The sequence below is a fragment of the Erythrolamprus reginae genome, chromosome Z (genome assembly GCF_031021105.1).
Source record: "Erythrolamprus reginae isolate rEryReg1 chromosome Z, rEryReg1.hap1, whole genome shotgun sequence".
Classification (NCBI taxonomy): domain Eukaryota; kingdom Metazoa; phylum Chordata; class Lepidosauria; order Squamata; family Dipsadidae; genus Erythrolamprus; species Erythrolamprus reginae.
The window spans coordinates 36,001,023-36,027,048 of record NC_091963.1 but is presented as its reverse complement, the minus strand read 5'-3'; the positions used below and the strand labels follow the sequence as shown (position 1 = coordinate 36,027,048).

The 26,026-nt window shown below is 38.9% G+C and overlaps 1 protein-coding gene across 2 annotated transcripts; it reads right to left on the bottom strand.

The window, feature by feature from the left end:
- Window positions 1-664: 664 nt before the first annotated feature.
- On the bottom strand, window positions 665-12,131 carry MIOS (meiosis regulator for oocyte development). 2 transcript variants are annotated; one of them, XM_070729604.1, is made up of 10 exons: window positions 11,808-12,131; window positions 9,217-10,575; window positions 8,575-8,673; window positions 7,905-8,162; window positions 4,688-4,857; window positions 3,033-3,098; window positions 1,987-2,145; window positions 1,498-1,650; window positions 1,005-1,209; window positions 665-823 (listed from the first exon to the last, which is right to left on the bottom strand). In XM_070729604.1, exons 2-10 carry the CDS (start codon window positions 10,502-10,504, stop codon window positions 690-692), a joined length of 2,532 nt encoding a protein of 843 aa, XP_070585705.1. In that variant the 5' UTR covers window positions 10,505-10,575; window positions 11,808-12,131; the 3' UTR covers window positions 665-689. The 2 variants fall into 2 exon arrangements, with proteins under 2 accessions (XP_070585705.1, XP_070585706.1); XM_070729605.1 differs by having other exon boundaries at window positions 11,818-11,894.
- Between the last annotated feature and the right edge of the window lie 13,895 nt (window positions 12,132-26,026).

The window sequence follows — 26,026 nt, the reverse complement described above, 5'->3', positions numbered from 1 at the left end:
GGTTAGCTATATTTTTCTACTGAAACATGTTCTAGACTTCCAGGAAATAAATGAATAAAAAGTACCTTTGGAACAACCATGACCTGGATGACTGAGAATCTCCAAAGACTTTTTTCCATAGCAAAAAGTCTATGGAGATTCTCAGTTATCCCTGTCATGGTTGTCCCAAAGGTACTTTTTATTCATTTATTTCCTGGAAGTCTAGAACATGTTTCAGTAGAAAAATATAGGAGGCAACTAGACTTTCTTGCTTTTTCTTTGAAGACATTTCATTTCTTTAGCTCCGACTGGATGATAGGGAATGTCTACAAGGAATATAAATCCTTCCATTCACCACCACCCAGTCAGAACTGAAGAAGCTTCTTAGATGAGAAGCAAAATGTCTTCAAAGAAAAAATAAGGAAGTCCAGTTACCTCCTGAAAAAGCAGCTTTGGGACAACCATAACCTGGATAACTCAGAATATCCATAGAGATAGACTTTCATTGAATGTACAGAATTTTTTCTTATATTTAATGTCTCTATTTTTTGCTAATCTATTTCTTGATAATAATTCTTAGTTCTACATATTTTGTAAAATTATAATTTTGCTGATATATTGATGTGTAAACATATTAACTAAAGGTACAGATAAATGATAAGTCCCACAAGGATTCTTGGCTTCATTCACATAGTATTATTTTTAGTTTGTTACCTGAACCAGCTGAGCATATGCCCAGCATGACCACCATGCCTGCAGTTGTGACACCAAGTAAACCAGTTGTTGAACTGAGCTAATTTCTTGTCCTTGCTGAGATCCACTTTTTCATCTGATTTGGATCCTCCTTTATGAAAAAACAAAACAAAACTATTTAACACTTTTTTCAGAATTGCTTATTAAATATTGTACTAGCAGAAAAGCTGTAATTAAATCACTAAAGAGAATTCAGACAATTCTAAAAATCTAAAATAATTCAAAGCTAAAAATCTGAGTTAAACGAACAATTTCAAACTAGGGAGACATACCTGGGCAGCAGGAAACTGGAGTGCCCATATTAATCAGACAAAGAGCACAGCGAGGAAGAGGTTTACGGCAACCAGGACAACTTGTGACTTTTGATTTGGTGGGTGATCCACTTACACCATATTGACTGAAACCTCGGCCTTGATGTGGTATAGTTGAGCAGCTATAAGAGATTGATTTTCCACAAAAGTTGCAACTTACAAATACCTAACAAGAAAAAAATAAAGCACATATTTATATTATATATTTATATTATCCTTTATATTATCAAAAACACAAAAGCAAATGATTTTCATTATAACATTAATATAATCTGAAACCACAAAATTATATTGATAAAGGCGTCTCTTTTACTAGAGCTCATCCATAAATGGAAAACTAGCACTGGGTTCTAAAATGTAACAAGCAAGATAGTGACATACTTTAATAAAGGTCCTTGAAGATACTAGATTAATTAAATTGCTACACAGCCCGGAAAATTATAACCATATTTACCTGTGCTAATGGTTTTGAGCTGGGATCCAGTTTACTTCGATGGATGTCAAATTCGGCTCGTTTGTGCCAAAATCTCCATGCATCCAGCAGATTCCGGTAACTTTCAATCCAATATTGAACTCGCTCATCTTTGAGCACGTCAGAGGGAGAACCCTGAAAAGATAGACAGCAACAAAACATATTTCTGATGAAGTTAAAAAATTATGGGGTGGGGTTTTTTTGCAAAGGTTAAAAAAACCTAGTTAATTTTGACAAAAAATAATTCTGCTTCTATTTTATATACTATCTCTAAACTTTAAAATTAAGTGATTTAGAAATAGTGAGAATATAGTCACAAAAAGTTTACTGAAGATACCACATAGATAATAAAAACACAATAGAATGAAAAATGATTTACCTCAAAGGAAAGTAAGAACATAAATATATGAAGCAAGCATAATATTTTCACAAATGTTGAATCTTGAGATTATTTTCAAAAAAGATACAAACCTGCAGCATACAATAGCTTGCTGTCTGAACGTCACCTGTTCTATCTACATAGCTTTCCATTAGATCAACTCCATCGTTTGTGAGTCCTGTCAGTAGGATTCCTTCAAGATTTCCAGATTCTTTCATTTCATTCGTTAGTTTTTCAACGAATCTGTTTAACTATTTTAAAAAAGAATATGATTTTCTTCAAGTCTTTAACCTGTTGTTATCTGTTTCCCACCCACACAAATATGGCATGCCTCTATATGGTATTAAATGTATATGGAAAAAAAGTTTCTCAATAGGAACAGAATATGAAATCCATTCATTAACATGAATGGGTAATACAGATTGTCCATGTCCTTCAATTCAAAATGTTTCTGAAATACTGTCATCTCATTAATTTGACATATCTGCAGAATATATGTGAGAAATTGCTAGGAGAAATTAGAAATTTGGATATGCTGAAGACAACTATGTTTAATAGAAAATAAAATTTATGGAACCTTTTTTTAAGAATGAAAGAAAATGCAAAAGCTATGGTGTTTAATATTATTAACAGCAGTAGGATTATGACAATAGAAAGCCAATTCAAAGTATTACAGGATTACCTGTACTCAAAATATCACACGGCAGTCACTATGCCATCAATAAAGGAAAATATTTGTAGCTCGGTTGAAATGAGAGGTCTTTGGTGCTCTCTGAGCTTGATTGTTTTCTTGTAAATGTTTCATTCCCCAAAGTAGATAATATCACTTTGTGCTACTTTGGGTAATGAAATGTCTGCAATGAAAACATCCAAGCACAGAGACGACCAAAGACTTGTATAGTTGCTATGAGCCATGAAATATGAAATTCAAATCCTAGAATAGTAATTCAATGCCTAGAATAGTACAAAATAGTAACCATTTTGATATTTCAGTTCCTGGCCTGATTACTTCGCCTTCGCAAAGAAGATGAGAAATTTGGAAACGTGTGTTATTATTTGTTATTTTCAACATAGTGTGTTTTCTGGAAAGAACTTTGAATAAAACAGAAAAAAATAGCAACACATCTGATCATCTTACCTGTATATCAGTTAAAAATTTACAAGCAAACGCCACTCTGTCTCGTACAGCAACATTACCTTCATTCTGAAAAAAAAATCACAGGCACACACATATATGTATGTATGTATATTTTCTATAATTAACATGATTCAATTTTTTTCATGAAAAATAAGGTGACAAGTAGGACAGTTTGTATTTCTACTGTAAAGTATCTATTGCAATTTGAAAAATATAAAATAAAAGTAAAAAAAGTTAAAGGCCCTATTTGGACAGGGAGTCATTGCTCACAGTCGCTCATGCCCTCATCACCTCGAAGTTCGATTACTGCAACGCTCTCTACATGGGGCTACCTTTGAAAAGTGTTTGGAAACTTCAGACCGTGCAGAATGAGGCCACGAGAGCCATCGTGGGGCTTCCCAGATTCGCCCACATTTCTACAACACTCCGTGGCCTGCACTGGTTGCCGATCAGTTTCCGGTCACAATTCAAAGTATTGGTTATGACCTTTAAAGCCCTACATGGCACTGGACCAGAGTACCTCCGGAACCGCCTGCTAACGCATGAATCCCAGCGACCGATAAGGTCCCAGAGTTGGCCTTCTCCGGGTCCCGTCGACTAAACAATGTCGTTTGGCGGGCCCCGGGGAAGAGCCTTCTCTGTGGCAGTCCCATCCCTCTGGAATCAACTCCACTCGGAAATTAGAACTGCCCCCACCCTCCTTGTCTTTTGTAAGCTACTCAAGACCCACCTATATCGCCAGGCATGGGGGAACTGAGACACCTTCCCCAGGTTTTTATACTTTATGTTTGGTATGTATGTGTTGTTTGGTTTTAAATGATAGGGTTTTATATGTCTTTTTCTCTTTTAATATTAGATTTGTTCCACTGTAACATTGTTTTTATTGTTGTTGTGAGCCGCCCCGAGTCTTCGGAGAGGGGCGGCATACAAATCTAATAAATAAATAAATAAATAAATAATAAAGCAGTCCCTGCAGATTTTACTTCATTAGTCATTGCTGATTATATGGGGCAGTGCTCATCTCTGTTTCAAGGCCATTCAGCCAGTGCTGTTCAAAGACAATTCTGCAGTCATGTGGCCAGCATGACATGACGGAGCACTGTTACCTTCTCATTGAAGCAGTACCTATTCATCTACTCGCATTTGCACATTTTTGAAGTGCTGTGTTGGCAGGAGCTGGGCTGAGGATGGGAGCTTACCCCATCATGTGGTGGTCGAGTCTCAAACCTGGTTCTTTCCAGCTGACAAGCTCAGAGGCTTAAGCACTGAACCATCACACCATCATATTAAATATAAAAACAGTGTCAAATACTTTAAAACACAATACATTTTAATTAATCCTTCATTTTTTAATTGCCCGACTACTAGTATATATTACGGACCACACAATCATTTATCTGACTACCTTCTCACAAATGTCAGGGATTTTTCAAAAATTTTTGGATCAGAGAAAGAACAATTAATCAATGCAAAGGTAACCTTTCAGCTGTACAACCACAACACAATTTATCATAAAAATCTTTTGCCTTTGTCTAAAGGCTCAAAATTTATACCACTTTAACGGATAGATCAATTTCCTAATACGACACTGAATAATCTATATTTGCTTCATACTATTTCAACAATGATACAATTTTTTATTTTAAAAAGCTTACCAGAACCCCATCATAACAGCCCGATTCACTGGTCAAGAAAGCAAACATGGCACATAAGTAAGGATTGTTTAGCTGCAACCTAAGAGTGCTGCACATTTCTCTCCACAAGGAATTCTTTTCATCTGTATATCCTGACAATGCCATAGCAACCACGTTAAGATTTAGATCACCTGCATTGCAAAAAGACAATAACCCTAAAGTCAAAAAAAAAACCTAACAACATGGTAATCAACAAGTAATAGCTCAAAATGTTTCAAATTACATAAATTATTCTGTGAAATGCATCAATATTTTTTTAAATAAGAGAAAAATTTAAAAAGTCCTAGCTCAGTTCCAGCACATATGTGTGCAATGGCCAGATGACTTTTTGCTTGCACGGAGGTTCTGGGAGGGCATTTTTGGCTTCTGGGTGGATGGAGGAGGGTGCTACTGGGCCCACTAGAAGTTGGGAAATGGGTTGTTTCTGGTTTACAAAGAGCCTCCGGCGGGGCAGAGAAGGCAATTTTCGCCCTCCCCAGGCATTGAATTATGGGTGTGGGCACATGCGCAGGTACAATAGTGTGCATGCACGTACTTTTGGCATCCAAGGGAAAAAAGGTTCACCATCACTGATTTAGATAATTTGAAATTGTTGGAAAGTTATTGTTTTTAAAGGTCTTTATATAAGATTATATACTTTTTTTTTTAGAATTATTAATTTACATTTAATCATTAGATTGGAACACGATGGTTTAAATTAAATTTTGATAATGAAAGGGAAAAAAGAATAAAGAAAAGAAATAAACTTGACTATAGTCAATTGTAGGTAGGTTATAAAATTTGAATAATTTTATATTCAAATAATAATTACTATTTGTCTTTATAAGATTTACTTTTATAAAAGATTAACATATACAATTTATTTAATGTTGAAAAGGATTTAGATAACTGAAATTGTTGGACAGTACAATTATCATTTTAAAAGATCCTTATGTAAGATTATATAATGTATAAATTGGATTTTTTGTTGTTGTAGAGAGTTTAGATAATTAGCTTTTCTTCCCCCTTTAGTATTGTATATTGGGAAGTTATTAACTAACAGATGGAAATCTGGTGACGAGATTAGAATTTGTTTATGGATAATGAGTTAAAATAAAAAAACTTAGTAATAAAGTTGAAAGGGAGATGTGATACAGGAGAAGTGATCGGAAATTTAGGGCATTTAGAAATGACAGAATAAAAATAAAAAAGATGAGTAGGAATATAAATTGAGGTAAGGGAGGAGTATGGCCTAAAATTAAGAGGTATAAGAGATAATGGATATGTCTGGAAGATAAGCATTGGCGATTGATTTGGAAGAAAATTGAAAATTAAAGGTGGTAGACCCAAGAAACAAAAATAGGAGATAAGGAGACAGCATTAAAATAATAGTAGATATACCTAGTATTATACACACACACACACACACACACACAGAGAGATAAGGGAAAAGATATAAGTTTAAGAGTAGCACCAATCTTGGTATGCAGTTAGGGTTTTGAATTGCTCATCTATTCACTATAAAATGGATTAGAGGTACTCAGGGAAGGATAAGAGGAATGAAGAGAAAATGGAAATGAAGGGGGAAGAGGGAGGAGGGAAGCAGGAAAGAGGGAGAGAGGGAGAAAGGAGGTAGAGGGAAGAGAGGGAGGGGAGTAGTGTGAAATATAGAAGGAAAACAGACAGAAGATAAAAGCACAAAAGGTGAAAATTTAGGATATTTGTTTATGGTATTTTGGACAAAAATGTATAGTTATATATATTTTTGGTACTATGGTATAGGTATGGATGTTTATGTAAAGATGTTGAAAAAATAAAAAATTCTTTAAGAAAGAAATTTCAAATCAGTTATGTCGAGGCAAGCATATGTACGTCTGTGCAGTTTGGTGATTCAAATGAAGTAAATATAACAAAGATAAAAAATAATAAATTGAAAAAAGGAAAAGATCCATGCAATAACTATTGATAGCAATATAGAATTCAATTTTTAATGTATACTATACTGAAAGTTCTTAATGTTCGCAAAGCGAGATTTAAAAAATAAATAACAGTCATATGTTGGACTCATTCTTTAAAATCAGATGGTTAACTTTCCATTTACATAAAATTATCCTCTGTTACATCTTGATTTAATGAAATTTCCAAATAGAATGGGAAAAGGGGGCTGAGGTAAAATCCTAGCACAGCAGAAAATGGTGAAGGCTTATCTCCTCCAGAGTCCTTTAAGTCTTATCTGATTGTTGCCAAGAGAACACAGCCTGTCCTTGTAAATACACACTGCAATAATGAGTAAGTAACCTTGATCACCTCAGTGTGTCCCTGGTTCCTTGTGCCTGACACCCAGACTCAACAGAGCCAAAGCTTTTCAGGAGGTGACAAATTCTATTTTTTAAGAATATAGTTTGAAATAACATTAACATTCTTAATTATATTTCCTCCCAATCTTCTATTGTAACTGTATTGTAATAATTACGTGTAATTATTTGGAACTAAAACAAATACAGCTGGATGTGTATGTTAATAGGATGGGGGGATCAAATATCCATTCTTTGAGGGCTCAATAAACTTGAAATAGTTATTGAATTAATTTTTAGACAGCTATATTTTACAATTTCTTAACATTTGCCTCTGCTAATTCTGTAAAATTACTCTGAACCAATCAACTGAGATGAATTATATAAGGCTGCAACCAGATGGAGCATTCACTAGCTGGATGTCCTTGATTTCACCCAAAGTTCAAACCACATTTTTAAATTTGCGGCCTAGGAGAGAAACATCTGCTTCAACGTAAGACTGAACATCACACCACTCTTGTTCAAGATATCTGAATATTAATTTTTATATAGCGTTAGATAAATGACAAAGTTGTGGTCCACGTGTTTCTACAAGCTTGAATCTAAAGAATAGCCAGGGGAAAATAAACATATTAAGCACAATCCCACAGATTTTTGTGCAAGCCATGGGAGAAAACAGATTGGTAACAAATGAATTTTATACCTTCTACAAATAGAAATGTAACTTTAAACTAATTTTAAACACACTTTATTATGTGTCATTCTATAATGAAGCCTTGAATCAACAAAAGGGATTTTTGTACCTTTGGATTTAAGTGTTTAAAGCCATCTAATTAACAGATAAGCAGATAAATAATATTCAGCGTGAACAAACACTGTATAAGTGGCAGTACATCATAACACACCTTTGCCCGAAGATGCTCCTTTGTTCATTATCTGTATTGCCCTTCGGATGTCCAAATTGAACAATGCTACAGCAGCAGCTCGCTCCCAGTCTCCTTCTTGCTCCAAAGAACACAGAAAGGGTTCCACATCCAATTCAGCACCCTTCTTTACCCATCCACAAAGCTGCAGAGCCAATGACCTTTCTTCACTCGTATACTGAATAATATCAGCATGTCTTTCAGACCCACTTCGGCTCTGCCTCAAGTTCTCCGATGTTCCTGAAAAGGAATGAGATTGATTGGATACACAATAAGCACAACTTCTTAATATTTGAATGCCCTATGTTAAATTTATGATTAAAATATAGGCTTTTTAGCATTGTTGTGTTCACAAATTATCATTCAATCATGATATTAATTAGAACAATGCAATGAAGTAGATTCAAAGAGGAAAAATGATGCAATGTGTTGAATGCAGCATGTTGTACCTATAAGCACTTCCCTAAATCAAATGTTATTCTACCTTGAATCAAATGGCATACCATGCAGGTCCATGGAAAGATAGAATTTCTTTAAGAAGCTTTCAATGGATACATCTATAATATTGAATAAGCCATGAAGGAAACTCCTGAAAGACGTTCACTTTTAAATTATTTAAGATGTTACCAAATAATATGCAAAATGAACTTACCCATAGATGTTTTCACTATAGATTTGATGCCTGCATAAACCAAGGATCCTTTGTTTCCTGTGAATTTCTGATCCATATCATCAGCATATTGCTTCATAAGTATTTTCCAATATAGGAAATAAATTAATATGATGATGTGTGAGGCAAAAACCCACACACATTGCATTTATTTGTTTATTAATACAGGTATTCCTTGTTTTGCTACTAAGTTAGATGTGATATCATTAAGATACCAGCTTTGACTTGGTTTCCTTGATCCAAGGAATTGTACAAATACCCTCTTCAAAATTATTTGTGCAAGCTTAGTGTAATCCTATCAGTAATTAAAAGCTAATATCTCTGCAATAGCATAAAGTGGCTATAACAAATATCTGTTATAATTGTTAATAAGAAAATTCAGAGATTATCTTTCTTTCAGTCTTAAAATAATCTACAAAAATGCTGAATTCTTTAGACAAATTGTGTAACTGAAAGCCATTAGTACTGTTTTATATAATGACTCATAATTCCAGACCCCAAATGTCACCTTATGTTAAATTGAAAAAAAGGCACCAGCCCCCCAAAATCCACATGTTTCAGAGATCCCTGAAAGGCAGGAATCAGTCATTCTGTGCAGCAAATACTGTACTATTTTAAGGATATAGTGCAGAGTGTACCAAAGTGACTTCAGTTCTGGGTCTTCACTTCCTGCAAGAATATGGTTTCTCCATACCTGTTCTGTGTCTAGGCCATATCTGAATAAAGCCCTGAGGCGCATTTTGGCGGCTATGTCTTTTTCAAAAGATCTAGTTTCTTCTGTGCATTCATACAAATGTCTTCCACAAGCCCACATTAAAGAAGTAACTGGATTCCATGCCAGAGAGATTCTTTCAAACACAGTGAAATCTGACATAGTCCTGTTAGAAGCCACAACAACCATTCGATTTTGACTTGAAGGATGCCATGCAAAGGAAGCAATATAGTATTCACAAGGCTGAACACTTCTTTCAATGATTGTAGGTTCTGTTTCATCCCCTATCGGTGTGGGCGTATGCTGCATATCATAGAGCTTGATGACATTACTATCTCTGGTTAAAGTGGCGAATAAACCAGTTCTTGTAGGACACCATGCTGCTTTTATTAAAGGTTTTGGTTGTTCTGTCAGAGTTAATACAGGTTTCTCAAATTTTCTAAGGTCCCATATGGCAACCTGGCCTTCATAGAAGGAAGCCACACGATCATGGAAGTGTGGATCGACAGTAACACCCTGAACAGCTTTGGTATTCACAAACACTTTTTGGTTTGTGTTTCTAAGGTCAAAAATAGCCAGGTTTCGATGCATTCCAGCTAAAAGAAGTTTCTGATCTCGTGGAAGCCAACAAAGAGAAAGACAAGCATCATTCTGACCTAATTCATACAGTGATTTTGTTACGACCAATCCTGATTCAATATCACTTGAAAGTCTTAATTTCTCAGTGGCAATTGAAACTTCTGGAGTGTATTTACTACTTATATCCCAGATCAATACTGAAAAATCAGCTCGATGTTTATCCAAGCCAGCAGCAAGCCAGTTACTGTCCAATGGATTCCATGCCAAGGTGTTACACTGCCGAGCATGCTTTGGAACAAATTCTTTTCCTATCAAATCTTTGCATTTTGAATTGTGGTCTTGGCCAAGGCTAGTCAAGACAACTCTCCCATTAGCTTGCCCAACAGCCAATAGACATTCAGGATCATATTTAGGATACCAAGCTACACATTTCAAATATGGAGTCTCTGAATTAATGGACAAAAGAGTAGCTGCAGTTTCTTCAGATAAACGTACTGATCCTGCTTTGAGTTCTGAACTTACTGCAGATTCAATACGATAGAGACTGAGTTCCGAGTCACATAAAACAAATCTATCAACATGGTGTGGAGCCCACAGAATATCAGGTTTGGAGCCACTCATGCCTGCTCTTCCAAATTGGACAGCTTAAAACATTGTTGGAAAACTAGAGCCACGTTCATTCATATGGACCCCTTTTTTAAAAAAGAAAGAAGAAAAGAAATAACCAATGTTATAATATTAAATACTTTACATCATTCCAAATAAGCATTGCACAGTAGCATTCACTTTTCTTGTTCCTAGTTGGCAATTGCACAACCATTTTTTTTTCTGAATGGCTTACTAATTTAGCATCACTGCTCAGAGATTCAGATTTTGAGAAGCACTTAAAATGAGACTTTGGTCCCAGGCCTGAGGTTAATTTGTTGAGGGAAAAAGAGAGGAGACAGTTGCCCTACTATGTTTTAATATATGTTTTTAATCTGGATTGATTTGCCTTGCCTATGTTTTAAATTATTTTATATTAGATTTTGTAAGCTACAAAGTGTATTAGAGTGCTAAACTATAATGAATTTAATGAAATAACTCAACAAGTTATTTTTATTAAAGCTTCCTTCTAATGTTAAGCAAAAAAATTCACATGTATCTATAGATTGTCTGCTGATTTGTATTTTTACTGCTCACATGCTTATAAAAATTACTGTACAATACACAGTCCTTAGTTAACAACCACAATTGAGCTGAAAATTTCTATTGATAAGCAAAATTGTAAGTGAATCTATCTTCTCCATTAACTTTGCCTGTATTTTTTTTGCTCACTTTGTTAATTTTTCTTACTGGATTATGCATTAGAATAGATCAATTCTCATGCATAAAGTCAGTATGTATACAGATTGTGGCAGTTACTTTCTAAACCAGAGATAAATATTATATATGGAAGTTTTCAGTAGATTCTGGGAATTGCACTTTAGCAATAAATGCACCACCATGCCTTCCGTCCCATCCTAATATTTCTATTTTATTAGTACCATGTATATAAACATTGTTATACCTTTGTATACCACCATATGTACTTGACAAAACAATAAAATAAATATCTTCTCATCTCATGCTCCACACTACTTCATGGTGGGTTGTTGTCATTGTTTTCCATATTAAGGACAACAAGTTGTCAATAAGTTCCCACATACTGTGGATTCAATTAAGTGGTGACGAATTTGAGGGGAAACGTCATTATCCACCAACATACGTTTAGTATAAAATTTGAACATTAAAGCAATGAGCTTCGCAATGCTCGTTAACAATTACAACATCCCCAAACAACAGCGCAGGATTTAGAAAAACCTTTAGGAATGTTAACGTGCGTTGCCATCTCATCCTGACGAAAGTCTAGCTTAACGTTTAAAAGTCGGAATTATGATTTTACCGTGACGGACATGTTCAAATTCTGTGCCCGCATCCCCACCACCACCACCGAAAATCACATCCGGAGAGGGGGGGGGGAATCTGCCCAGATACGCCGAATGCTCCGCGCGCAGTAAAAGCGCGGCTGATTGCTGCCACCACGAAGTGAACTTCAGAGAGAAACCCGTGAACCGGGCAGGATGGGCCCCGCAACGCCCACCGGAGCTCCCGCAGAGAGGCTGCTGGAATCACACAGATGAAAGCGAGAAAGAGAGAAGGGGGAAAAAAATCCTTTCAAAAACATGAAAGCAGCTCCACAACAGTTCGGACTTCCGCCTTCAAAGAAGTATCTACTTCCGGCATGGAAGAGTAAATGCTTCCGAGAAGGATTGTGGGATGTGTGTTAATGACAGTTTTATGTGGGATTCCGCTTTTTTCCCCAAAGCGGCGCATGAATTGTTTTGGGTAGACTCGGCTTCCGAATTGCGGGTTTCCCGCGAATGCTGCCAGGCAGGTCCGGTCGGGTTGACTGATAATTGCATTGAAGGCCTTTTCCAAGGGAGCGAAGCAGCCTATCTTTTAGAAGGACAAAACTATCGTATCACAGAAAGCAGAACAAATAAAACAAATACTACACATTATTTATTTACTTACTTACTTACTTACTTACTTACTTACTTACTTACTTACTTACTTACTTACTTACTTACTTACTTACTTACTTACTTACTTACTTACTTACTGTTTGTTTGTCCAATACACAATAATACACAATGAAGGTAATAGAGGACACCTTTGAGGAAATAGAATTAGAGAAAGAATAGAAGAGAGCATAGGATAAAATAATCAATGAGAGAATAGAAGAAAAATATTTTTAAAGATATCAAAATAAAGTGTTAAATAGTTAAATTTACTAGACTGAATACAGTGGTACCTCGAGATACGAGTTTAATTCGTTCTGGACCTGGGCTCTTAAGTCGAGCAGCTCTTATCTCGAACGACTTTTCCCCATAGGAATTAATGTAAATAATTTTAATTGGTTCCAGCCCTAAAAAAACTCACAAAGTTAGTCTAAATTATGCAGAAAGACATGTTTTTAATGAAGAAATGTACATGTACATATAAATGAATAATGAAGTTTCTTTCACTTAACTTGTAAACTTTCTTAAACTTTTAAATTTACATATGTTCAACTTCTCTGCCACCCAATCCTGTAGGACAGAGGTCCCCAACCCTTTTTGCACCAGGGACCGGCTTTAAGCGATCAAGAGAGGAATGGGTGAATGAATGGACGGAGGGTGGGAAGGAAGGAAGGAAAGAGGGAAGGGACAGGAACAGAGGAAGGAAGCAAGGAAACTTATGAAAGGGGAGGAGAGTAAGAGAGGAATGAGTGAAGGGAGGGAGGGAAGAAGGTGGGAAGGAGAAAGAAAAGAAGAAATAGAGGAAGGGAAGGTAAAAGAGAGAAAGAAAAAGAGCAAGCAAGCAAGCAAGCAAGCAAGCAAGCAAGCAAGCAAGAAAGAAAGAAATAAAGAAAGAAAGAAAGGGGGAAGGGACAGGAACAGAGGAAGGAAGCAAGGAAACTTATGAAAGGGGAGAGTAAGAGAGGAATGAGTGAAGGGAGGGAGGGAGGGAAGAAGGTGGGAAGGAGAAAGAAAAGAAGAAATAGAAGGGAAGGTAAAAGAGAGAAAGAAAAAGAGCAAGAAAGAAAGCTGCAAGCACCCCCCCGAGCCCCCCAGGCCGGCTGCAACCTTTTAAAACACGCGCGCCGCTTCGCAGCTGTCTCCTGAAGCCGAACGCGGAAGTTAGCGTTTGGCTTCAGGAGACAGCTCCTTGGCGCTTGTATCTCGAATTTGGGCTTGTAAGTAGAACAAAAATATCTCTCCCCTCCCAGCTCTTATCTCGAGTTGCTCTTAAGTAGAGCAGCTCTTATGTCGGGGTTCCACTGTATATCATATAGAGATATTTGATAGATAAGTTTATTTTGCCGAATTGGTCTAAACCACAATGATATACAGTGATCCCCCGTTTATTGCGTCCCCAACCATTGCGAACAGGGTACTTCGCTATTTTTCAACCCGGAAGTCAAAATACCATCTACGCATGCGTGCCCGTGGGCACGCATGCGTAGATGGCAACCGGGAGATCAGCTGCTGGGCGGCTTCCCTGAGTCTTCCCCCTCTTGCTGGCGTCAGCGAGGAGTTTCCCCACCGCCCACGCAAACTCCTCGCTGCCGCCCGCCCTTCGCCCGCCCACGCCGTTCATTCTCGCCGCACGGGCCTGTCCACGCTGTCTCTCGGCGCTTTCCAGCTGAGTCCGGGAGCGAACTCGCTCCCCGACTCAGCACGAAAGCCCCGAGAGACAGCGTGGACAGGCCCGTTCCTTGGCGCTGTCTCTCGGGGCTTTCGTGCTGAGTCCGGGAGCGAACTCGCTCCCCGACTCAGCACGAAAGCCCCGAGAGACAGCGTGGACAGGCCCGTTCCTTGGCGCTGTCACTCGGGGCTTTCGTGCTGAGTCCGGGAGCGAACTCGCTCCCCGACTCAGCTGGAAAGCGCCGAGAGACAGCGTGGACAGGCCCGTTCCTTGGCGCTGTCACTCGGGGCTTTCGTGCTGAGTCCGGGAGCGAACTCGCTCCCCGACTCAGCTGGAAAGCCCCGAGAGACAGCGCCAAGGAACGGGCCTGTCCACGCTGTCTCTCGGCGCTTTCCAGCTGAGTCGGGGAGCGAGTTCGCTCCCGGACTCAGCACGAAAGCGCCGAGAGACAGCGCCCCCCGGACCCCCAACCCGGGTTTGGGGGGTGGTAGGAAGCTCCCATTGTTGGCGGAGACCTTTTAAAACACTCGCGCGGCTTCCAGGACTCGGTTTGGAAGCCGCGCGAGTGTTTTAAAAGGTCTCCGCCAACAATGGGAGCTTCCTACCCCCCCCCCGAGCCCCCAACCCGGGTTTGGGGGGTGGTAGGAAGCTCCCATTGTTGGCGGAGACCTTTTAAAACACTCGCGCGGCTTCCAGGACTCGGTTTGGAAGCCGCACGAGTGTTTTAAAAGGTCTCCGCCAACAATGGGAGCTTCCTACCACCCCCCCCGAGCCCCCAACCCGGGTTTGGGGGGTGGTAGGAAGCTCCCATTGTTGGCGGAGACCTTTTAAAACACTCGCGCGGCTTCCAGGACTCGGTTTGGAAGCCGCGCGAGTGTTTTAAAAGGTCTCCGCCAACAATGGGAGCTTCCTACCACCCCCCCCCGAGCCCCCAACCCGGGTTTGGGGGGTGGTAGGAAGCTCCCATTGTTGGCGGAGACCTTTTAAAACACTCGCGCGGCTTCCAAACCGAGTCCTGGAAGCCGCGCGAGTGTTTTAAAAGGTCTCCGCCAACAATGGGAGCTTCCTACCACCCCCAAACCCGGGTTGGGGGCTCGGGGGGGGTGGTAGGAAGCTCCCATTGTTGGCGGAGACCTTTTAAAACACTCGCGCGGCTTCCAAACCGAGTCCTGGAAGCCGCGCGAGTGTTTTAAAAGGTCTCCGCCAACAATGGGAGCTTCCTACCACCCCCCAAACCCGGGTTGGGGGCTCGGGGGGGTGGTAGGAAGCTCCCATTGTTGGCGGAGACCTTTTAAAACACTCGCGCGGCTTCCAAACCGAGTCCTGGAAGCCGCGCGAGTGTTTTAAAAGGTCTCCGCCAACAATGGGAGCTTCCTACCACCCCCCCGAGCCCCCAACCCGGGTTTGGGGGGTGGTAGGAAGCTCCCATTGTTGGCGGAGACCTTTTAAAACACTCGCGCGGCTTCCAGGACTCGGTTTGGAAGCCGCGCGAGTGTTTTAAAAGGTCTCCGCCAACAATGGGAGCTTCCTACCACCCCCCCCGAGCCCCCAACCCGGGTTTGGGGGGTGGTAGGAAGCTCCCATTGTTGGCGGAGACCTTTTAAAACACTCGCGCGGCTTCCAGGACTCGGTTTGGAAGCCGCGCGAGTGTTTTAAAAGGTCTCCGCCAACAATGGGAGCTTCCTACCACCCCCCCCCCCGAGCCCCCAACCCGGGTTTGGGGGGTGGTAGGAAGCTCCCATTGTTGGCGGAGACCTTTTAAAACACTCGCGCGGCTTCCAGGACTCGGTTTGGAAGCCGCGCGAGTGTTTTAAAAGGTCTCCGCCAACAATGGGAGCTTCCTACCACCACCCCCGAGCCCCCAACCCGGGTTTGGGGGGTGGTAGGAAGCTCCCATTGTTGGCGGAGACCTTTTAAAACACTCGCGCGGCTTCCAGGACTCGGTTTGGAAGCCGCGCGAGTGTTTTAAAAGGTCTCCGCCAACAATGGGAGCTTCCTAGCACCCCCCAAACCCGGGTTGGGGGCTCGGGGGTGTGCTAGCGAGCCTCCCATGTCGGCGGGGATGTTTTAAAACACCCGCGCGACTTTCCAATGAGTCCCGAAGACAACGCGTTTGTCTTCGGGACTCATTGGAAAGTCGCGCGGGTGTTTTAAAACATCCCCGCCGACATGGGAGGCTCGCTAGCACACCCCCGAACCCCCAACCCGGGTTTGGGGGTGTGCTAGCGAGCCCCTCATGTCGGCGGGGATGTTTTAAAACACCCGCGCCGCCCCCAATCTTAGGCTCCTCGCTAGCGCTGCAGAAGTAAAAACACCCTCTGCACATGCGCAGAGGGTGTTTTTACTTCCGCAGCGCTACTTCGCGAAAACCCGCTCGTTGCGGGGGGTCCTGGAACGGAACCCTCGCAAAGAGCGGGGGATCACTGTAATTGGTGGAAAGTATTGGAAAGTTAAAATTTCTATAATAGCATATATTATATAGAGATATTTTATTGATATGTTTACTTTTCTGTATTGATCTAAACTATAATTAGTTTTTTCTTTCTGTATTAAGACCTCTATGCTGAGTGGAGCAATTGTAGCTCCTTTTTGTGTTAAATGTAGTGTCTTGTCAATTTAATGTTTGTTCGTTTTGTTATGTCTTTTATTCTGAATATTAATAAAAATATTTTTTTTAAAAGAGAGAATAGAAGAAAGATACAGGGATAGAAGAGAAGATATATGGGATATAGGAGAGACAATAGGACAGGGGTTGGAAGGCACTCTAGTGCACTTATGCACTATGATCATATATGTAGTATAATATGTGTATACTGTATTATGTTATATACACACATTATGGTATATTATTTTGTAAGCCGCCCTGAATCCTTTGGGTTTGGACGGCATAGAAGTCGAATAAATGAATAAATAAATTTTGGCAAACCAGATGATTGGCAGATTCAGTTTTAAAGGACTCATTAAATTGTCTATGGAGATTCTCGGTTATCCAGGGTTATGGTTGTCCCAAAAGTGCTTTTTTCAGGAGGCAACTGGACTATCCTGTTTTTTTCTTTGAAAAAGTTTTGATTCTCATGCAAGAAGCTTTTTCAGCACTGAAGAAGCTTTTTGGATGAGAAGTGAAAGGTGTTAGAGTTCCAGTTTAAGCATTCACAAAATTACTGGTTTTTTTTAAAAAAAATATTAAATTTGTTCGCTGATCATCCTACCAAATGCAACTCTGGGAGAATTACAACCAAAGAAATAAAACTATTTAAAATATGTAATTCCAATAATACTAAAAACAAATTTTATAATTAAAGATCTGAAGCAGGATGCAGGGAAGGGGAAGAGGGGATTTTCAGTTGGTCCATCAACCACCTCCAGTGTGATATTCTTCTGTTGCAGCCCCAAACTAAACAAGCAGAGGCAGGTCTTCAGAAGGTTAGGGGATAAGTTCTGATCTCTATGGGACAAGATGTTCCAAAAGACAGGAGCCAATTTTCTTGAGCAGGGGGAGTCTGCAGCATGCCTCCTTTGCCTTCACAGATGGGGTGAGACTGTTCCATTGGGGTGAGACTCAGATAAGCAGTGTAAACACATTGTGGTGTGTTATTTTTAAATTCAACCTACAATTTTCATATATTAGTTGAGAAAAGATAATATTTTGAGAATGAATTGTATTTGAATTAAAAATTAAGTTTATAGATTGATTGGACATATCCAGAATAATTTAGTAACCAGCAACTTCTGTTCTGTGCTCAGTGAGATTGAAGTAAACTTTTATCAAATTGCACAGTTATTATTATGAGGTTGGAAATCAAATCTAGGAATGATTTTTCAGCTCCTTTATGTGTATCCATATAGGAAAAAAGTTATAAGAATTTCCAAATTTTATCATAAGCCTAGCTATTTAATAGTCCTAAATTAAATTAGTTGCCACTGAAACCCACAAGGTGGAGCTCAATTCATTCAGTTGAAAATGTAAGGACATTATCCACAGACACAGTCCTGATATAGAAACATAGAAACATAGAAGACTGACGGCAGAAAAAGACCTCATGGTCCATCTAGTCTGCCCTTATATTATTTCCTGTATTTTATCTTACAATGGATATATGTTTATCCCAGGCATGTTTAAATTCAGTTACTGTGGATTTATCAACCACGTCTGCTGGAAGTTTGTTCCAAGGATCTACTACTCTTTCAGTGAAATAATATTTTCTTACGTTACTTTTGATCTTTCCCCCAACTAACTTTGGATTGTGTCCCCTTGTTCTTGTGTTCACTTTCCTATTAAAAACACTTCCCTCCTGAACCTTATTTAACCCTTTAACATATTTATATGTTTTGATCATGCCCCCCATTTTCCTTCTGTCCTCCAGACTATACAGATTGAGTTCATGAAGTCTTTCCTGATACGTTTTATGCTTAAGATCTTCCACCATTCTTGTAGCCCGTCTTTGGACCCGTTCAATTTTGTCAATATCTTTTTGTAGGTGAGGTCTCCAGAACTGAACACAGTACTCCAAATGTGGTCTCACGATGAAGGTTATGGAGGAGATACTCATAGTAAAATATATCTAAGAAATAATAGAAAAGAAGGTATAGTAATAGAACATATCAATGAAAGAATAGAAGAAGAGATATAGGAATAAAAGAAAGGTATAGGAGAGCAATAGGACAGGGGATGGAAGGCACTCTAGTGCACTTGTACTCGCCCCTTACTGACCTCTTAGGAATCTGGATAGGTCAACTGTAGATAATCTAAGGGTAAACTGTTGGGGGTTTGGGAATGACACTATGGAATCCGGTAATGAGTTCCACGCTTCGACAACTCGGTTACTGAAGTCATATTTTTTACAGTCAAATTTGGAGTGGTTAATATTAAGTTTAAATCTGTTGTGTGCTCTTGTGTTATTGTGCACCTTTTCTCCTCTGTATATGCATATAGCCATATCATTTAATATCTATTACTTTCTGCTATAAACAAAAATACAGGATAAAGCTTAAATGATTAGATAGAAAGTTGTGGAACACAGTCTAGATGTCAAAAGCAGCTGTTGACACCAATTTCTCAATGTCCTGACAGGAATGGCTGCAACTACTGTGAAATAATGCTTCAATACCAGATAGCCCAGACGTTGGTAGTATCAACAGCTATTGGGATGTCCAGGAAAATAATGTTAAAGTTTTAACATTAATGGAGCGGGCCCAGGAAGCTTTTTTTCTATTCATTTTATAACTACCTCCCTTAAGAAGATGAAAGCAGATCCCTTACTTATTTTATCTTTTTACCATAACAGGAAGTTCCAGCACAATCAATTTAATCAGCCAGGAAGGACACAAGTTGAGCAAACAGCTGGTAGCCTTCACCTCTCTACATGTCCTATTCTCTTCCGTTAGATGTATAAATGGAAGAGAATCTATGTGAATAGGAATAGCGGTTTTCAATGCTACCTTCATATGACCTCTCCCAATGCTGGAGTTGCTATTGAAGAAATCTAATAAACTTTGCCTGCAAAGCGCAATGGATATTGCTTACAGTGAGCTTCTTAGGCATACAAATCCAATAAATAAATAAATAAATAAATAGATAGATAAATAGATAAATAGATAAATAGATAAATAGATAAATAAATAGATAAATAAATAGATAAATAAATAGATAAATAAATAGATAAATAAATAGATAAATAAATAGATAAATGTATGTCATGGGATGAGATATTCTATAATAATAATGATAATAATAATAATAATAATAATAGTTAATTATCCGAGTCTGTGGAGAGGGGCGGCATACAAATCTAAATAAATAAATAAATAGATAGATAGATAGATAGATAGATAGATAGATAAAAAATAGATAGATAAATAGATAAATAGATAAATAGATAAATAGATAAATAAATAGATAAATAAATAAATAAATAGATAAATAAATAGATAAATGTATGTCATGGGACGAGATATTCTATAATAATAATGATAATGATAATGATAATAATAATAATAATAATAATAATAATAATAATAGTTATTAATTATCCGAGTCTGCAGAGAGGGGCGGCATACAAATCTAAATAATAAATAAATAAATAAATAAATAAATAAATAAATAAATAAATAAATAAATAAATAAATAAATAAATGTCATGGGACGAGATATTGAATGATATCGAAAGTTATCACTGATTTTACATATAGACACAAAGCAAAAATAATGCCTCTTCACTACATCTACTGACACTGAATAGCAAATAGTTTTGGGCAGAGCCCAAATTCACATTCAAATCAGTTTGTTCCTTCATTTTGCTGCAGGGTCCATTAGCCTGCTTTATTGCCTCATCTCCAGATGAATCAAGGTGCTGCTTGAGATTTGCTAGAGCAGAATTTTGCAATTGGGCTGCAGAAATGGCCAGCGAGCGTGCACACACATGCATCACTTGTGTGAGCACTGGGCAAGCGTGTATGTGTGCACTCCATTTGCATGATCAACAGGCTTGCATGCATGCCACTTGTGCAAATTGTGCACTTGCCAGCTGCTCATGTGGGGCCACCTCTTCTCCGTCTCCCCTGCCAATCTGCTAAACCAGAAACATTGGGGAACTCTGTGCTAGAGGGAAGAGCATGTTTATGAGTGGGTCAGTTCTGGAAGCCATCTTTTACTTTTGAGCCTTCTGGACCACCACATTTCTTCTGTGAGAAATTGGGAGGGGGGAATTGTACGGAGTGTGGGTGATATGTAGTCAAAACAACATTCTTTTCAGAAACTCAAGGCCATTTTCCCTTGCAGCTGCAAAAAGGACACTGGGAGGCATCTCCAGTTTTGGACGGTGCCTGATTGGATCATGTGATGGATATGTGGGTGTTGGGCCGGAACCTGAACTTTCTTTTGGGTTAAACTTGGGGAAAACTTATGTGGGGAAAACTTGGAAACTTTCAGATTCGGGTTTTCTCAGATGTGCCAATATGACATCTCTAATAAAATGGAAATTTGAGGAAATTCCAGCCTTAGGTTTTATTGCATTGGGGGTATTACTTGGAACCCTGACATAGTGACAAGCACCACAGTTATATCTCCACAGATAGCTTCAATATCAATAGAATCCCTCAGAGAGTTCCTTAAACATATAAAATTAGCAGATATTAATTTTATGGGATTATAGCACTGGTCATACCAACAGCCTCCCCATCCTCTATATACTATTGAATGGGAGAAATGATTTGAAAGGTTGTTGTCTTTCAAAATGCTGTTGTTTTAATCAAAAATAGATCATGCCAAACAAATCTTATTTCATTCTTTGACAAAGTGACTAAATTAGCGGACACTTTAAATACTGTCATCATAGTATACTTGGATTTCAGTAAAGCATTTGACAGTATAAACCACAATCTACTTTTTGATAAACTAGAAAAATGTGGGACATACAGCAAATATGACTTCAGTAACCAAGTTGTCGAAGCGTGGAACTCATTACCGGACTCCATAGTGTCATCCCCAAACCCCCAACACTTTACCATTAGATTATCTATGGTTGACCTATCCAGATTCCTAAGAGGTCAGTAAGGGGCAAGTACAAGTGCACTAGAGTGCCTTCCGTCCCCTGCCCTATTGCTCTCCTATATCTCCTATACCTTTCTTCTATTCCTATATCTCTTCTTCTATCCTTTCATTGATATGTTCTATTACTATACCTTCTTTTCTATTCTTTCATAGATATATTTTATTATGAGTATCTCCTCTATAACCTTCATCACGTATTTTACTATGTGTATATAGATATATACCAACTAAAACCCTCATTGTGTATTGGACAAAATAAATAAATAATAAAACCACCACCAGGTGGATTCATAACTGGATGACAACTGCAGTCAATGTTTAGTCCTTAATGAAACCACATGGAGGGGGGTAAGCGGTGGGGTGCCTAAGATTCTATTTTACACACAATATTCTTCAATATCTTGATAAACCATTTTGATGAGAGGATAGAACTCATCAAATCTGCAGATGACACCAAGCTGGCAGGAATAGCAAACTTCAGAAGATAGCCTCAAGATCCTGAGCGATTTCAATTAACTGGATCATTGGGCCCTATATAACAAGATAAATTCAGTGGAGATAGAAGTCAGGTTTCACATGTAGGCAAGAAAATCAAATGTACAGGTAGAGATTGGCTTAAACGTGACACAATAATAATAACTGCAAGAGGGATTTGGAATCCTAGAGGACATTTAAATATGAACCAATAGTATGCTGCAGCCACCAAAAAAGCCAATACAATGCTAAGCTGCATTAACAGGGATAGAATCAAAATCACTTGAAGTGTCAGTACTGTTTTATAATGCCTTGATCAGATCACACCTGGAATACTGCATTCAGTATTTTGTCACCGCAATATAAAAAAGATGGAAAGAGTGCAGAGCAGAGAAACAAAGATGATTAGGGGCTAAAGGCTAAGACATGAATAATGGTTGCAGGAATTGGTATAGAAGGACTAGGACAATATGAAGAATGGTTGCAGGAATTGGTATAGAAGGACTAGGACAATATGAAGAATGGTTGCAGGAATTGGTATAGAAGGATTAGGACAATATGAAGAATGGTTGCAGGAATTGGTATAGAAGACTAGGACAATATGAAGAATAGTTGCAGGAATTGGTATAGAAGGACTAGGGCAATTGTGCTCCACTATTTGAGGGGATCCATAAACAAGATACCATTAATCTAATTTCCAAAGCATCAGAAGGCATGATAAGAAGGGATGGATGTAGAGGGGCGGCATACAAATCTAAATAATAAATAAATAAATAAGAAATAAATAAATAAATAAATAAATAAATAAACTATCTAGAGCTATGGAGAAATTGCCTAAGCATGAAAACAAATAACCAATGGAACTCCTTCAGAAATTGTGGTACTTCATCACTGGACGCTTTTAAGAAGAGGCTGAACAGCCATTTGTCTGAAATGCTATAAGGTTTTCTGTTTGAACAGGGGATTGGCCTAGATCAGTGTTTCCCAACCTTGGCCACTTGAAGATATTTGGACTTCAACTCCCAGAATTCCCCAGCCAGCGAATGCTGGCTGGGGAATTCTGGGAGTTGAAGTCCAGATATCTTCAAGTGGCCAAGTTTGGAAACACTGGACTAGATGACCTCCAAGTCCCTTCAAACTCTGTTATTCTATTATTCCTTTGAGACAAGCCAAAAGTATCCTATTATATATAGCAGTGATTCCCAAAGTGTGGTACGCGCAGGGGTGGGCAGTAGGCAGAATGGGGTGGAACACAGTTCCGCTGGCGAAAATGAAGCTGTGTGTGCAGCTTCAGCTGATCACCGGCTGTCACTTCCTGGATTATTGGTCTTGGCTCGGCTCTTCTTTTTCCCTGCTGCTGCTGCTGCTGTGTCTGCGCTCCTTGCTTTTTTCCTCTTTCCTCCTTCCTGGCCTTGGATGACCTTCCCTCTCTCCTGCCTGGCTCCCCTCCAGCCTCGCGTGGCCACCTCCCACCTGAGATGCAAGCAGAAGGCATGGGTGGAAGCGGTGCTGGCAGCATTTATGCTTCTGGCTACACCTGTTCGCCTAGCTACCCAGCCTGAGGTGGGGGGGTGATCGTGGGAAACGCAAAGCAAATTGTCACCCCAGCGAGTGACACTGGTGAGATTGTATGTTGAGGACTTAACAGTTCACTTGAACAATGCCACTCCTGTCCAGTCACATGACTATTAAGCCCCACCCACAAAATAAGCCACACCCACAGTCATAGTTCCCTCTAAGCTGAGCAGTGAGCAATGGCTCACTTAAAAATCATCATCAACTCAGAGTTTTTCAAACCTGCCCAGAAGCCGAGAGGGAAAGAGTGAGAGGGAAAGAGTGCCGCCCAGTCCCGAAGGGACTGCCGCTCAGACACTATACTTTTCTGCCCACCCCCCCAAAAAATTAGAGGGAACACTGCCCACAGTGTGGCAGTAAAAATTTTGGCTGCCCATTACTGGGTACACGTACCCCCAGGGATACGGGAAGAGTTTGGTGAGGGTACACATTCAGAAAAAGGTCTGAAATATATCTTGCCTTTTTCAAGGTCATATTTATGTGAAGTTGCTTTTTCAGAATTTGTAGACATTAAGTAAAAAAAAAGGGATAGACTATTGGACGTGGAACCACATCTCAGATTAAAATTAACAACCAGGGAACCAAATTATGACGATCTGTCATCTCAGCACAAACAATTCCATCCTTCTCATTGATCCAAATAAATGTTATTTATAATATAACTTTTATTTATATTTTATTATGAATAATTTTATTTTTCATTTATTATTATTTTGTGTATGTACCAAAAAATGAAAACATAAATATATTTTGATTGTTATTAAAATACATCCTTTTTTTTGATGAGGGGTACTAAGTGTTACAAAAATTATAGAAGGGGTACATATATAGAAACATAGAAACATAGAAGTCTGACGGCAGAAAAGGACCTCATGGTCCATCTAGTCTGCCCTTATACTATTTTCTGTATATTATCTTAGGATGGATATATGTTTATCCCAGGCATGTTTAAATTCAGTTACTGTGGATTTATCTACCACATCTGCTGGAAGTTTGTTCCAAGGATCTACTACTCTTTCAGTAAAATAATATTTTCTCATGTTGCTTTTGATCTTTCCCCCAACTAACTTCAGATTGTGTCCCCTTGTTCTTGGGTTCACTTTCCTATTAAAAACACTTCCCTCCTGGACCTTATTTAACCCTTTAACATATTTAAATGTTTCGATCATGTCCCCCCTTTTCCTTCTGTCCTCCAGACTATACAGATTGAGTTCATTAAGTCTTTCCTGATACGTTTTATGCTTAAGACCTTCCACCATTCTTGTAGCCCATCTTTGGACCTGTTCAATTTTGTCAGTATCTTTTTGTAGGTGAGGTCTCCAGAACTGAAGACAGTATTCCAAATGTGGTCTCACCAGCATTCTATATAGCGGGATCATAATCTCCCTCTTCCTGTTTGTTATACCTCTAGCTATGCAGCCAAGCATCCTACTTGCTTTCCCTACTGCCTGACTGCACTGTTCACCCATTTTGAGACTGTCAGAAATCACTACCCCTAAATCCTTTTCTTCTGAAGTTTTTGCTAACACAGAACTGCCAATACAATACTCAGATTGAGGATTCCTTTCCCCCAAGTGCATTATTTTACATTTGGAAACATTAAACTGCAGTTTCCATTGCTTTGACCATTTATCTAGTAAAGCTAAATCATTTACCATATTACAGACGCCTCCAGGAATATCAACCCTATTGCACACTTTAGAGTCATCGGCAAATAGGCAAACCTTCCCTACCAAACCTTCCCCTATGTCACTCACAAACATATTAAAAAGAATAGGACCCAGAACAGACCCTTGTGGCACACCGCTTGTAACCTGTCTCTGCGCAGAATACTCGCCATTGACAATAACTCTGTGATGTCTACTTTGGATATGTCAAAAGTTTGGGAAACACTGATATATATACTATCAGAATATTGAAATACTAAAAGTACTTCTCCCATTCCTCACCTTTACTTTCCAGAGAATTAGATATAATAATCATATTTCTTATGTAGGTGTAGAAATTTCTTGTCAGACCATTATCTAGGGTAAATTTTTCCTTCTCCTCTTGTTATTTTCACAGATTGTTATGTAAAACTCTATTTTCTTGCTACATCTCCATGGATTGTCTTGACTTTACAACTTTGGATTTTGGAACCACTAATCGACAGGACTGTTTTCTCTAAAATGTGCCCTTCTCTCTGATCACCTTAAGAGAGATAGTTCAAGGTCTAAAACATGTTTATTTTTAAATTAGTATATTATTTTCTTTAAATGTGTTATTTTATATGAAGCCTGCATAATGAGATTTACTTGTTTGATATTCAGTATAAGCTGTGGATTATTTAATAA

What these genes read in the sequence shown, in the direction of transcription:
- MIOS (XM_070729604.1), bottom strand. Translation starts at nt 10,504, where the DNA reads ATGAGTGGCTCCAAACCTGATATTCTGTGGGCTCCACACCATGTTGAT. An exon ending in AATTTTTAACTGATATACAG is followed by an intron (nt 2,146 to 3,032) that starts GTAAGATGATCA and finishes TTTTTAAAATAG; the next exon opens with TTAAACAGATTCGTTGAAAA. An exon ending in TCCAGTTTCCTGCTGCCCAG is followed by an intron (nt 824 to 1,004) that starts GTATGTCTCCCT and finishes TTTTTCATAAAG; the next exon opens with GAGGATCCAAATCAGATGAA.